The sequence below is a fragment of the Equus caballus genome, chromosome 17 (genome assembly GCF_041296265.1).
Source record: "Equus caballus isolate H_3958 breed thoroughbred chromosome 17, TB-T2T, whole genome shotgun sequence".
In the NCBI taxonomy this organism is placed as follows: Eukaryota; Metazoa; Chordata; class Mammalia; order Perissodactyla; family Equidae; genus Equus; species Equus caballus.
In genome coordinates, this window is record NC_091700.1 from 100,066,918 (window position 1) to 100,081,439 (window position 14,522).

The following is a 14,522-nucleotide window of genomic DNA, read 5'->3' on the forward strand; positions in this document are numbered from 1 at the left end:
GGTGTGACAGGTTCAAGGCCCATTTCGACCCCTCGCCCCCGCCGGATCACAGGTGTCTGCGACTGTCCCCGATCTAGAGCCTGAGGGCCAGGAGGCCAAGCTAGGGAGCGGGCGGGGTTCAGAAAGGAGCAAGGACCCCAGGTCGGGGAGCCTGTGCTCGCCTCGCCCCAGCGCAGAGGACCCCTGGCCGCCCCCCGAGGCACAGCTGCGCCCCACTCCCCTGAGAGCAGCAGGGCCGGCCCCCCACGCCCCGCGCCCCGCCCCGCGCCCTTGGGCCGCCGTCGGGCCTTCTGGGGACACAGAAGTTTGGGGCCCGGCCGCGGGGGCCCAGGACGCCGGCCGAGGCTCCCGCAAGGCGCGCAGCCCCCGGCCCCCCACGCGGGGCGCACAGCCCCCTCCCGGGAGGCACCAGCAACAGGGAGCCGCCCCCGCCCCGCCACGCCCGGGGTCCCTCCTCTCCCGCCCCGGCGGGGGGGCGGGCGCGGGGCGCGGGCGGGGAGCCGGGCGCGGCGGGGCCGGCGCATGCTCGCTGGCGCCGGTGACGTGCGCGCCGGCCCGGGCGGCGGAGGAGGGCTGAGCGAGCGGGCGGGCGGCGAGCAGAGGAGAGGCGAGCAGAGCGCAGGGCGCAGCAGAGGGGTCGGCGCTCCGGCCCGCAGCCCGCCGCCCGCCGCCCGCCGCCCGCCGCCCGCCGCCCGCCGCCCGCCGCCCGCCGCCCGCCGTCCCCTGGGCCGAGCGGCCCCCTCGCCCCGGCCGCCGCGGCCGGGCGGGCATGAGCGCGGAGGGCCCGCGGCCGCCCCCCGCACCGCCCGGCGCGCCCCGGCCGTGAGCGTCCCGGGCGCATGGGCGCGCCGAGCCGGGCGCGGGGGCGCTGAGCGCGGCGGGCGCGGCCGGAGGAGCCATGGACTGCAGCCTCGTGCGGACGCTCGTGCGCAGATACGTGAGTGCCCGCCGGCCGGGGACGGGGCGGGACGGGACGGGGACCGCGCGGGGACGGGGCCGGGGCACCCGACGGCGCCTCCAGCCGGGGCCCCGCGGGCCTGGGGCGCCGCCGCCGGGGGACGAGCGGAGCGCGGGGGCACCCGCCCCGGGGCCGGCGGGGATGGAGCTGTCCGCGCGCGGGGCCGGCCTCGGTGGCGCTGCGCGCGGACCGACCCCGGGACGGTTACTTCTGCAGGAGAGGCGGCGACTTGGCTTATCTGTCTGTCACAGCCCCGGGGGTGCAGGAGTGAAGTTTGGAGTCCCTTCTTCCTGAAAGTGACCAGTCGGATCAGGCGGGGTGGTGGGGGGCCGGGGGCGTCGGTGTGCGTGACCGCGGACCGGGGCTGCGGGCGCCGGGTGTGGAAGGGGGTGTGTGCAGAGAGACCGTCGGAGCGCCGGCCGGCCACCGTCTCCAACGAGAGGCGCCTTGTCCCCGCCGCGCACGGCCGTGGGTCACGGGGCTGCCAGGTGCACGCGCTGAGGTCTCGCACCGGGGAGGGCGGGATGACGGGGCCCTGGTTTTCCCGGTCTGGGGGCTGCCTTATGCGGCCTTCCACGTTTGTGAGTTTTCCTGGAGGAGGAGCCCTTGGGCAAGATGGAAGTGTTCCCCCAGGGGAACCCAAATCGGTGCCTTTCCCTGAACGCGTCCACCCCCCAGAAGACTCGGGAGTCCGGGGAGCTGTCCCCTGGGAGGTCATCCTGCCTTACACTTCGGTGGAGGGAACTCTGATTCTGGTGTGTGTGGGGACCACCGGTTCCGGAACCCCCAGAGTCCCTATTCTAGCCTCAGTGGGAAACGTCAGGTGACACCTTTGTTTCTCTAGGGTAATAAGTTCTGGAAAACCCAATCGCAGTGACAGTAGGCCAGGTATGCACGACAAATGCTGTGTGGGGCAGGGGCCTTCTGTTCTCAGCTGTGTCACCAGGGAGGCCGGGCCCTGCCTCGGTTCCCGGAAAGGGACAGTGGACAAGGGCGGGTGGAGCTAGACTTTACTTAAAAAGTGCTCGCTGTTTTTGGAGTTAATTTCTGTTCTCTTCCAACTCTGACACTCAGTGATAGAAAGGAGGGTTGAATTGTGAGAAGTAACTTGCCATCTGTTTCCATGGGAAAGGAAGAGTGGCCGGCTGGCTTCCCTCTCCCTCCGACCCGCAGGCTCCTGCTCCTGGGTCTGACTTTCCATTTCTTACTCTCATTCTGGGGGCTGGGCAGACGCATGTCCGTATTCGTGCTGTCTTTTACTCCTTTACTTACTCCAGGCCTTCTGCCGTTTTATGTTACATCATTCTATGTAAATGTCAATGTAGTTTACATTTTTAAATTCCCTTTTGCTATGTTATTAGACTTATGAAATCAGATTTGCTCTCAAACCTAAGAGGTAAATATTCTTTAGTGAACTTTCCAGCATATGCCTTATTTGGCAGTGTCCCTGGAATGCAAGTTATAGGATACTATTATTATTTCTGTTTTTCTCATTCTGCATCTTTTTTTTCTCAGTCTGAGCATTTGGCTGCTTCACTATAGTCACAAAGAAAACCGTTTGTTTCTGTGATGTTAAACTCATGTTTATGCTGTTAAACTAATTTGACTTTTTCCAGAAACAGTCATGCTCTGTTTTCTTGTAATTTGGTTATCTTAGTACGTAGGACCAAATTATATTTCCTTTTGCTAGCAGAAAAAAAAAAGAATCTAGGATTGAATGTTTATATTTCCTCGTGGTTTCCCTCTGTGACTTATTTTATAAAAATGAGCCAATGACTTCATAGCCCGTCCCCTTCTAGTGTTCACATAGTCAGAATTTCTAGGACAAGGAATACTTTTCAGCGCCCTCTGATGCATGAGGGTTGCCAAAAGATAAAGAAGTCCTTGGAAAACATTGCCATGGGTGTTTTATTCTGGGTTAATTCTAGAAGATAGGCTAGGCAAATGAATGAGAGGATTCTTTTCGGGGTTAGGCCGCGTGTACTCGGAAGCATGTGTTACTGGTTTGGAGGTTAGGATGGACGTAAGCCGTGCAGAGGTATTTTGTATTTACACATGGCACAATGCGTGTGTTCCGTGAGGTGGTTTGTGTATTGTAAGGTGGTTTGATCTACTTAAGAAGATTTTTTTTTTAAGGAAGTGGACGGAGAGCTAGTGTTAGCTCTTTTTTAGAGATGCGAGGTCAGAAACCTAGAGTCGGGTAGTTTAAATTCTGAGAGAAAGCAGGGTAGCCCACGGGCGCCCTGCAGACTCTACAGGTGCCGGGCAGCTCGTGAGCCCGGCCTGCGGGTGCCCGGCCTGCGGGTACCCGCCCCCCGCCTGAACCGGCCCTGCGTTCCTTTTCGCTGGTTGACCTTGGGGAGGTTGCCCAGCCTTTTCTCTGCCTCGACTCTCAGAGAAGAGCAGCCCTACCCATTTGATAGGTTGTTATTGTGAGGATTAAATGAGTTAGTGCAGGTCAAGAGCTCAAAGGGTGCCTGGCCCCGGGAAGTGCTGTTGGCCACCGCTCACTGTTAACATAATGTCGTCCCTGGCCAGGATGGCCTGAGAGCCAGCCATGCTGGTGCTTGACCGCCTGCCTTTCGCGGCCGGCAGCGCCCTCAGGTGAGGTTGAGAGAGAAACGGGCGCCCTGCTGTCGAGCAGTGCTTGGGGCTCAGGTGGGATTTCAGAAACTTGAAAGCAAGGCGTGCTAAATCCTGCAGGCCGAGCTGAAAGTCTGCAGGCCACGCTTGGCTGTAAAAAGAATTTACCGGTGAGCATCCCAGGCCAGGATAGGTTTTGCTGTCCAGGATGTCTTACATTTTAAGGTACCAGACTTCTGAAAATCTGAAGGTTTCCCTTGCTGACAGGAGATACTTGTTTTTGAACAAACTGTTAGTTACATTAGGATTATCTTTATAAGGGGAAAATAGATCTTTTTGGTCCCCGGAGAGCTTTAAGCATGGCTGTATTAGAGCGCTCTGAACCTTCTAGAAACTTCAACCGTTTATGTGCACGAACGTGTGTCTGCTTTTGTTTATTTTTCATTGGTTTGTGACATGAACATGGACGTCCACCTGTGAGGTCCTGTTTGTGAAAGGCGGATTTATTCGTTTGACTCAATTCTTCCAGTCTTTGTTTTAAAAACATTAAGATGCTGCCTTGTCTTGGCCTTGCCTTTGCTGGTCCAGCCTCAGCTGGTGCCGTGGAGCCCTCCTGTTGTCCAGCCCCTGGACTCTACACCCTAGGAGCTTTAACCTCCAAAACCTTCAGGGTTTGAAGGAGGGGATCCCCGGACATGTTCCCCAAGACTGATCGCTGGTCTGGCTCCAGCAGGGGGGAGCAGGGCTGCGGGGTGGCCTCGTAAAGAGTTTACGCGCAAGTTTACCTGGCCCGTCTGCTTAGATGTATAATTTAGCCTTTATGTTCTAGCTATTACCTTAAACTCCTTCCATTGTTCTTCAGAACCCTGTTTCACTTCTACTTATTAGGAACAAGGGATCTTGAGATGGTTTTCTTTCATGCCAGAGGGTAAACTTAATAACAGGGGGAAAAGGAGTGTGTATTACTGGGTTTTGCCACAGTCATTAAATTTCTAGGCATGAGAACACCGGCCTCAGTGTGCAGTTGGCTAACCCTGCCTGAATCCACTGAGGAGCGTACCTGGCTGCTGGACCACACCACAAGTCCTCTTTACAGACTGCGGGGCTCCGAAACCTGAGTCCACATTGTTCCTTGGTGCCTGGACCACATGTTCCAATGGAAACAGGATTAATAAGAAGGTTGGATCCCCACGTCCCAGACTTGTAAATGCTTTTTAAACTAAGTTAAATGCAGGCAAAAATGCTATTTATTTGCAGTGAAAATCAATGGAAAGCAATTCTTACAGCACTAGAAATTCAACAAGATTGAACAAGGATTGTTTTTGCTTTTATCTGGATGCTGGTGTCTGAGAAAAAGAAAATAGATCACAGAGGTCAGAAGTTCAGCCTCAGAGTCCCACAGACTCGGGTTCAGACCCGGCCTTGGCCTCTGACCGTGAGGCCCTGGGGGCGCTGGCCACCGACTTCCAGCTGGGTTTCCTCATCTTGAAACGGAGCTGGTTATCGCGCCTCCTTGGTGGGTCCTGGGAGCCTTGGGTGCATGCGGGGTTTGCATAGGTGGGTCCTCGGTCTTGTCTGAAGCGTGGGTTTAGTGCTGCTCAGCAGCCTGCACGTCTCAAGGGCTCTCAAGCCACCGCTGCCTCTTCACAGGGGCAGGTGACCTCTCCTCCTACGTCACAGAGAGCAGCAGTCACCAGACAGGGCGCCCACGCCCCCCGCCAGCCCTCCCCTTTATGCTCTTGCCTCTTCTGGTTTAGAGCAGGGACCCCGTTCCGATAAAGGCTTGTGCTGTGGGGCTCCCCCTTCCCTCTTCCTCCTAAATCCTCAGGTCTCTCTCTTTAGGGTGACTTCATCTCGTCCCCGGGGCATGCAGTCAACTCTTCAGACTGCCCCTTTTTAAAGAACTGTCTTGACCCCACACTGCCCTCCTGCTGTTACCCACTTCTGTCTCCTTCACAGCTAAATATCTATGATGTGCCTGACACCTGTTTCCTCCTGTCACATCTGTATCTCACTCAGGTGGCGCTCTCATCTGTCTCCGTCACCTCTGAGGTGGTCCCCGCCAGCTGTCACCTTTCTGCCCCCGTACTGGACCCCACGGCCCTCAGGACTGTATATGCTCACAGCATGCGCTCAGCGAGCGCCTGGGAGCCCGACAGGAGGAAGACGCCGAGTCCCTGTCTTACCTTCGGGCGGGGGGAGGCAGGTCTCACAGGTGCACGGCTGGGAGGGGTGAGGATGGGCCATGCGGGGGTCGGGCAGGTTGGCCCAGGCCGAGAGAAAGGCCGTGCAGTGGCCATCAGCGGCCTCTTCTCGGGTCACTCCTGGGGCTGGATGCTGGCGCCCTTTCCTGTCTCCATCAACTCACTACCTGGGAGGAGACCCCGAATGCCTTCCCTGTGTCCGTGGATACCACAGTCCCTTCTGTGTCCCAGCGTCTCCCCGTACGCCTGGAACGGTTCCTGGTGCAAGTTGGCACTCCTAAACATCTGTACGCCTCTTAGCGTTGTTGTCACTCAGGACCGTGAAGAAGTTGCCGTTGGACGCTTCTGGAGGAAACCTTGTGGTCCTTCCAGGACTTGAGGGATGTTGACAGTCTTTGAAAATCGTGTTTACCATTCCTTCAAACTTTTGGGTTCTCTTTCCTGGGCACATTTCACAGAGTCATGAACATGTGGGACTGGATGGGAAAGGCATCTGGTCCAACTCCCTCACTTCATCGACACTAACGTGGAGGAAGTCAGGTCCCCCTGGCACAGAGTCGCAGCTTGTTGTCCCCTCTGCTCCCCTGGGTGACCTGACTTAGTTCGCAGCTTTCGAGTTTCTGTGTGAAGTATTTCCCTGGGCTCTGATGCTCGCTCGCTCTTTTCTCATCCTCTGACAACTGGGGTCCCTGGGATGTTTCCTCTTTTCTTGCATCCGGTCCTTAGGCCCAGGGGCCTGGAAAGGAGAGACAGCCAGAGCGCTGCTCTCCCAGAGCCTGGTTGAGAACAAGTATTCTTGGCTGGTCCCGCACAGGCCAAGCTCCCTCGGGACAGCGTGCAGCGCTGTCTGCGTACACGCTGTCTGTCTGCGTACACGCTGTCTGTCTGTCTGCAGGGCGGGGCCTCCCAGCCTTGGTTAGATTCTCAGAGGAGTGCCTGCCCTTGTTGGGGTTGAGAACCCTCGTCCGAGAACACAGGCGGGAAGCTGGCCTTCTCATGTGGTTGCATTGGCCACCCCGCACCTTCAAATTTATTTGAATTTCTTGCCAACATTTAAATAAAGCTGAGGGCACGTAAATGTCCAGATTTCCCCACTTTTTCAGAACTGGTACGTGTCACAGCCACTCTGGGTGCTTCCCCTGGCCCACTGCTGCAGGGGCGAGCGCCCCTTTATGGAGCGTTGAGCGCTGTCTGCAGCATCCTGGGTCCTGCACCTAAGCCGCCGGCCAGCTCTGCTGTCTGAGCGTGTGACCCCACCCTGGAAGGATACAGGCTGTCCGGTTTGGTGGACACTCAGGAGCCTAAAGCAGACTGTCAGGTTGTCTTTCAAGGACCCTGTGAGCCCCGCCTGCCTGTGCTTCTGTGGCTGCTGCGCCTGCTTGTTTGGCGTGGACGTGACTGTGGGTGCAGGAGCCCGAGCCGAGGGGTCCTGTCCTCTGCTGTTGGTCCTGGGAAGGGGGCCCGCAGGTGCCGGGGCAGGACAGAGCCGCAGCGTCGACTGAGAGCCAGAGCCCTTGGTTTCCCGTCAGCTCTCCCCTCTGTCACCTGGGCTGAGCCAGACCGAACATGTGAGCTCCTTGGCACGGCAATCATCGGCTGCCCCTTCACGTCAGTCCTTGAGATACTCTGTCCACATTTTTAAGTGGAGTGGGAAGGAACTCATTGTCCGTGAACGGAAGTCTTGTGCTTGTGTGTTCACAACGAGGGGTTTCTTAGTAACATGTTCACACTTACGTGCGGTCACCTTTCCTGAGTTTTCCATCCCTCGTGACTCAGTCGAATGGGTCCTTCTCTAGGGAGAAAGCCGACGCGGACGAGTGTGTCCACGTTCTTGCTCTGTGTTCAAGGAACCGCCTCCTGCCCTCCGGATTGTCTGTCGGCGGAAGGTTTCCCGTTTTTCTGTGGTTTTCATTTTATCTTTTGAGGGTTTCAGAAGCAAAGCCCTTCCTGGGAGGCACACTACAAGCTTTCAGTTGAATCCATAGAATTAGTCCCTTTTTCCTGGGAGACCTCGTTGTGCCAGGAGTTCTTTGGTGTCAGAGTCAGCCCCGCAGAGATCTTGAGAGATTCGCACGTCCATTTTGTGTGTTTTGCATGTAAAAAGCGTTGACAAAGATAGGCTCCCACTGGCGAGAAGTGTTCTGACGTCTGCTCATTTTACTTCTGCTGTCTTGTGACCCGCTCCTGTTTCTTGGATTCTGTGGGTGGTGGAGCCAGAGCTAACTGGGCCGGATCTGAGGGTCGTGCCTGCTGGGGTCCAGGTTGGGCCCAGCCGCCTCCTGGACTCAGCCCGGCTGCTGACCAGGCTCTGCTCCGGTCCGTTCACTTCACCCCCAGGGGCAGCTGTAAAATGACACTGATGGATTTGTTGTCTCCGCTTCCCTGGGCGGTGAGGACCCAATGAACTAACGTACGTGAAAATGGTCTGCATGTCACAAAGGGCTGGAGAGATGTCTCAGGAGGGCTGTTGATTTCTTGTGTATCTCATGTGACAGAGGCAGTTTTTTCCAGCTCAGAAAGGGAATGAAAATAAGATCATTTTTCCTGGTTTAGAAGACAAGAAAAGAATTTCATGAGATTTGTTACCTGTAAAAAAGGCTCTTTGGCCGAAGGCCAGGAAATCACCTGTTCAACAGAGACAGGAAGGACACGTAGCCTGGCAAATATGGCATCTCTGTCCTTGGTCTCCTCGTCCCCTGCCTCCCAGCCCCCAAGGAAGGAGCAAAGAGAGGGGCCGCCATGGGAGACGGTGGTCCCTGTGCTGCAGGCACCTCCCGGAGCAGCCTGGGAATCTCGGTGCCGTTTCAGGGGCAGCAGGGGTCTGTGGTCCATGGGCGTTGGTCCTGCTGGGTTCTTGCCGAGGGTTCACGCATCGCCTCTCCCTTAATCTTTGCAGCAACCCTGTGAAGCAGCGCTGTGGCCACTCTGCACAAGCAGTCAGGGGCGGGGGACTGACCCTCGTCCTGTCCACTGGGGTTTGCGTCCTGTGCAGGGTTTATCAGGGCCGAGGGTGATCGTGTGCTGCTTGCCCACTCAGCCCCGGTTTATGCTGTTGTTCATGGATAATAGTCACGAGCATCCTGTTCACTCCCAGCTCACCAGGCTGATCACAGCATTAAGGTCCCTTTTCTATGGTCGGTGACTGTACCCCCACATGTGCTGCATGGGCCCGCTTTCCCCTCCTGAGGTTGGGGTTAGGGCAGCTGTGTGAGGAGCAGCCGGTCTGCATGCTGCCGTAGCCTTGCAGGGGGACGCGGAGGCAGAGTCTGTGGACCAGTGGTGAGCTGGAGGCCACGTCGTTGGCACCCTGCGATGTGAACTCCCGGGGCTTAGAGCTCATCACCATCATTTCCTCGACCTCTCCTTGGGCCTCTGTCCCGTTGTCGCCCGGGCCTTCTGCTTTCACGCTGGGAAACTGCAGACATGTTGTTTTCTTGGTGCCTGTGTGTGAATACGTTTCCCTGCTCATCGTTCACTGTCGCACGTGCTGGTCCCTGCTGGTGTTGGATGGCATTGGGTTTGGTCGTAAAGCTGTGTTTGGTTTTGATTTGGAGATGGAAGGTCGTAGAATGCAGGGGAAAACCGATCTTCTTCCCTTTGACGCTGTGGGATGGTGAGAATTACAGAGACGTTGAAGGAAGGGCCCGAGCAGAATCTGGGATAGAGCAGAGGGTCAACGAGTTCATTTTTTCCCTATAAAAATAAAGCTTCAACCCCTCTGTAGCCCCAGAGAGGCAGAGCAGAGCCAGCACGTCCCTCCACTGAGGTGACCACGTTGCGATTTGGTTAAAGTCCCCTCTCCCTCAAACGCTACCTGCTTTTGGAACCTGTCATCTCTTTCAGGGCCCCTCATGCGCTGTTCAGCACACAGGGACTGGTGGGACACTGTTGACACAGCCGTGCGATCATCTATGATAATGAGCACACTGCATGCCTGTGAAGGTGTAAAAACTCTTTGTTATGAAAACTCCCCTTTTCATCTCGTTCTTACAAATTCTTTATGTGACACAGCCTGTGACCAAGGGCCACGAGGAGGGCCTCTGCGTGCTTCCAGTTGCTCCTCTGGTGTCTCGCTTGCGGGCAGCCTCATCCAGCTCTGTCCTCTGTCCACGTGGGTGTGGGAGGAGGGAGCTGGGCTGTGGGGGCATGTGGAGTGGAGTGAGCGGGCGGGGCTGCAGGCGTGAGGGGCTTTCCTGTAAGAACCTGGTACTGTGGGCTGACTGTGTGCCGTTTACGTTGATTTTTCCGTGGTCGTCTTTCTTCATGCTTTTTCTTGGCTCTTACTGGTTGAGGTTACCAGCCAGCAAGTGTCTGAAATGGTCACCATGTTAACATGCATGTTTGATTATTGAGGAAATAGATGCTAAGAATGTGGCTGAGGAAGGACTCCTTCTCATGATGAAAATTGGTGTGTCCTGTTTATGATGACGTTCTGTAAGATGCTTGTTGCGGAGTCTGTAAACGTGAACGTTTGTTTTTCTCAGCACTGGCATCTAAAATATAAAGCTGAGACAGGTGCTGTGTATGCGTATGTCTTAGTGGCGGTAACCAGACACCGCAGACAGGCAGCTTAAACAACAGACCTTTGTTTCTGACAGTTCTGGAGGCTGGAAGCTGAGATCAGGGTGCGGGCAGGGTCGGGTTCTGGTGAGGACCCCCATCCTGGCTTGCAGACGGCCGCCTTCCCGCTGCGTCCTCACGTGGCCTTCCCTCCAAGCGTGTGGAGAGAGAAGGCAGGTGATTCCTCTCTCCCCCTCCTGTCCTAAGGCTACCAATCCTGTCAGATAGGATCTCACCATATGACTTCATTTAGCCTTAATTACCTCTCAATCCCTCTCTCTAGATACAGTCACGTTGAGGGCTGGGGCTTCAGCATATGAATTTGGGGGACACAGTTGCATCCGTAGCAGTGCCCTCTTAAAGTAGGCCCTCCCTAGGTTGTAAGTGTTCACACAGGTGGGGAACATCAAGGAGGGCAGTTTGAAAAAGCACATTTTTTGCTTACCCTTGTATTAAATAAATAGAGGAATGTTCCACAAAATCTGGAAAGACTCAGATAAATATTTAGTGGGAATGGGTTATTTTTTAAAATTGTGGTTCAGCCGTAGGTGATCAGGCCCTGACTAGAGTCGACAGACTACGGTTTCCGTGGTTTGATCGCATCTAAGGTTTTGTGTGTTTCTGTTTCTCTTTGCTGCTTTTTCCCCCTGCGGAAGGCTGGCGGGAGGCCGGTGGTTGGTATTGTTTTGGGTTTTGTATTATAATCCAAATACGCAGCGTCTGGCTTGTTGACGAGACAGATGTCGTGGTATTCGCCACCTCACTGGATTGGCCGTGTCTGCTCAGTAAACTGGAGGCTGCGGCGTGATGGTCCTGGTCTGGTAAATGGAATTGCTTTTAGCGACTTCCTGCTCGGTCAGCCCACCCCTGTGCTGGGGGACGTGTTACCTCTGGCATGTTTGGAAAGTGACAGTTGGAAGTTGAACCTGAAATACTGGTTGGACTAATAGGGGCACTTTGTCATCTCTGTGGCTCTCTGCAGAGTGGAGCCACACGTGGTATGTCAGACTCTGACACCCATGCGTCTGTGGTGGATTTTTGTGGCCGTCCGGAAGTTCAGGACCAACTGCTACCTTTCCGTGTTAGGTTCTTTTGTAATCACGGCCTCATTATCTTTCCTTAAATGTTTCCTTACACTGTCGTAAGCGACTCTCATAGTGATCCTAAAGCGGTACTCATCTTTCGGTGAGGAGTGTGGTCTCTGATGATTGTTGAAAGAACTTGACTCACTTTGACTAAAGGTACAAGGCTAAGAGGTTCCGGCCTTAGAGAGAAGCCGTACATGCTTGTGACGCTGTTTAAAGCCACAGGACCCAGCGGAGTTCTCCAGCCCACAGCGTTGTCCTGTCTGAACTGTCTCTGCAAATGAGACCCCGAAGCCGAGGGACCCACTTGCTGAAGACCTCAACTTCGTGTTTTGGGGGATGTGAGTCTGAGTTGGCGGGTGGCGCCCTCCCCCTCCTACCTGCTCCGAGCACAGGGGTGGCCTGAGTGCCCCACCTTCCTCCCTGGACGGCCCCCATGACTGCCCGGGACGGAGGGGCGGTGGCGGCTGCTCCCTGGGGTGTTACATAATCCCCTCCTCCAGAGAAAAGAGGATTTCCTCCAGCCTATTTTCAGCAAAGGATTAGGGACGATGAGGTTCTGCCATTAGAATGTCATCTGGATTTTGGTGTGACTTTTCAAGGAGGTCTCAGAGGTTGCCCACACCCCCAAGTGGGGTGATGAAATCATGGCACGGTCGTTGGTGTGGAAGCTCTGTGATTTCAGGGCGCTTCAGACCCAGATTTATCTGTCACTCTCAGTCATCTGATAAATTGTGTGCACGTGGAATAGTTTCAATTACCTTTCCTCTTTAGAAAGTATGTGGAGGTGGTAGTTTAGATTGAGACAAGTCTAGATCGACCATTAAAATAGTAGGGAACTGTGAAGTACTCCGTTTACATGCGTTTTTTCAGCAACAACCAACATTGACGTGACTGAAAGCCACGTGCACATGAAGAAGGCCGGGCGATCGTCACCTGGGCAGAGTCTCTCTTAGTCCTCGTTTCTACGTTGAATCATGTCACCATCTCTCTGATGTAAAATGGGAATAAGATATGTGAGCTCCTGGCACTGAGGCCCCCGCGTCAGGGCGAACCCACCACGTGGTGACTCGGTGCGCTCCAGGCGCTCGGCGTTTGATGTTCATGGAGTGTTCTCCAGCACCTGCCGTGTGCGCTGGGAGTCAGTGGGGAGCAGGATGCTCAGACGTGCGGCTGTCCTGGAGACAAAATTTTTGTGGTAGATGGTAGAAAGTAAGGGAGCACGTGGCATGCTAGTGTCAGAACCGCTGTGGACAGAGTGAGGTGGGCTGCCCATGGGGTGGTGGAGGAGGTCGGGACGGCCTCCCTCGGAAGGGGACAGGAGCGTGGTCCTGGGGCCGGGGAGCATGGTTCCAGGCAGGGGAAGCCTGAGGGCTGGGCCACACAGGGCCTGAGGTGGAGGGGCCACGGGGCAGGGGCATGTACGTGTGAACAGGGTGACATGCGACTTACATTTTGTTTAATAGGAGCATGTGGCTGCCTCTCAAATTTCATTGCTTAAAATATGGAATATGGGGGCCGGCCCGGTGGCACAGCAGTTAAGTGTGCTGTGCTTCGGTGGCCTGGGTTTCCCCGGTGTGGATCCTGGGCGTGGACCTACACACCACTCATCAAGCCATGCTGTGGCAGGCGTCCCACATATAAAATAGAGGAAGATGGGCACAGATCTTAGCTCAGGGCCAGTCTTCCTCAGCAAAAAGGGGAGGATTTTGGCAGTGGATGTTAGCTCAGGGCCAATCTTCCTCAAAAAAAACAAAAAGTATATTATTTGTGTTGCTTCTTTATAAAGTTTTAAATTTGTTTCGAAATTTCCAAAGGAGGAAAATGTTACATAATAGAGAAATCTGGATGATCTTTCAGATTAGGAAGGTGTACTGATTTATTGAATGAAAGTACAATGGGTTGGTTTTTGGGCACCTTTTTTTTTGTTGTGGTAAAACATACATAACATAAAATTTATCCTTTTTACCATTTTTCGGTAAGTACAGTCACACTGTTGTGCAGTTCCCACCACTATCCATTTCCAAAACTTTTTCATCATCCTGAGCAGAAACTGGCTTCTGGGCAATTTCACGTAGTATATTCTACATTTGATATTGTGTATCTTGCTTTCTTTGAAACGCATTTTTTTTAATAAGTGAAAAAGACCTGAGCAGGGTCATGAGAAGACTTATTCAAACCCAAGCATTAATTAAATTTTAATGGAAAATGTACCCAGGTAGGAGGGTTTTTTTTCTTTTAAATAATTGGTGATGGTAAGTTTTATTAAAAGTTGAATACTTGAATGTGAGGATTCATTTGAGCTTCATGTTTCGGTTAAAATGTGATTGTTTGAGAGAAAAAGAATTGTGATGATTGTTCCAGAGAAGAAAATCTGATACTTGTCTTGGCGCAAGTAATTCTTTAATAAGAGACAATATCATGAAAGTTACGTGTATTTGGCAGTACATTCAAATAATCCAGCTCAAAGTGATATTTGCTTAATGACGTTATGAAGTTATGTGGCTTTCTCCTAAGTGCATTTATAAGAAATAGGAATTAAAGCATTTTATGTGAAATTTTCTTCTGGAAACAGCATTCTGCTAATTGACTGGTTTGAATAAGTTTTCTATTTTCACTTAATCTATAACATTTATTCTTTTTCTATTTAAAAAGTTATTAAGAAATAGATTAATTGAATTTAAAATCACATTTGAGGATGGTTTTCTGTAAAATTGTTGGTTCTGTGAGAAGCGATTTCCTGTTATTTCTACTCCAGGGGATATGAGGTTTTCGTTCTTAAATTGAAATAATTCTTTGATTTCATCAGTTGCTCTGTTGCTTTCAGAGAATGGTGTGGTTTTGAAAGCAACAAGTCTCCTAATTAGAACTTGATTTATTAACAAGACTCATAATTGTGAAATTGAGCGATTATATCTCTTAAATAGTTTGGCTCATTTGCAGCCGCCGTTGTAGCTGTGAGTTGGCTAGACGCCCTGTTTGGCAGGTAATCTTCCGAGTTGACAGAAAAGTAAAACTTAAAAAACAGCCTTAACGGCTTTCCTTAGCACCCTCACAGTTTTAGTTCATTAATAAAGGGGATGACGTGGGTTCTTATCAGTTTATTACGGGTGGAAATTCAGGATCCTGTGC

The 14,522-nt window shown here is 53.5% G+C and overlaps 1 protein-coding gene across 5 annotated transcripts in view; it reads left to right on the forward strand.

Annotated features, from left to right (window-relative positions):
* The first annotated feature begins 605 nt into the window (after positions 1-605).
* The window catches only part of ATP11A (ATPase phospholipid transporting 11A), a 154,336-nt gene continuing 140,419 nt past the window's right edge, over positions 606-14,522 (forward strand). For 2 of the 5 annotated variants that reach the window (XM_070240015.1, XM_070240014.1), the window contains exon 1: positions 771-937. In XM_070240015.1, the coding sequence (XP_070096116.1) occupies positions 899-937 (39 nt within the window). In that variant the 5' untranslated portion in view covers positions 771-898. Of the gene's footprint in view, positions 637-769; positions 938-14,522 lie in introns of those variants that run through there. The other 3 variants (XM_070240016.1, XM_070240012.1, XM_023621860.2) reach the window with 3 other exon arrangements.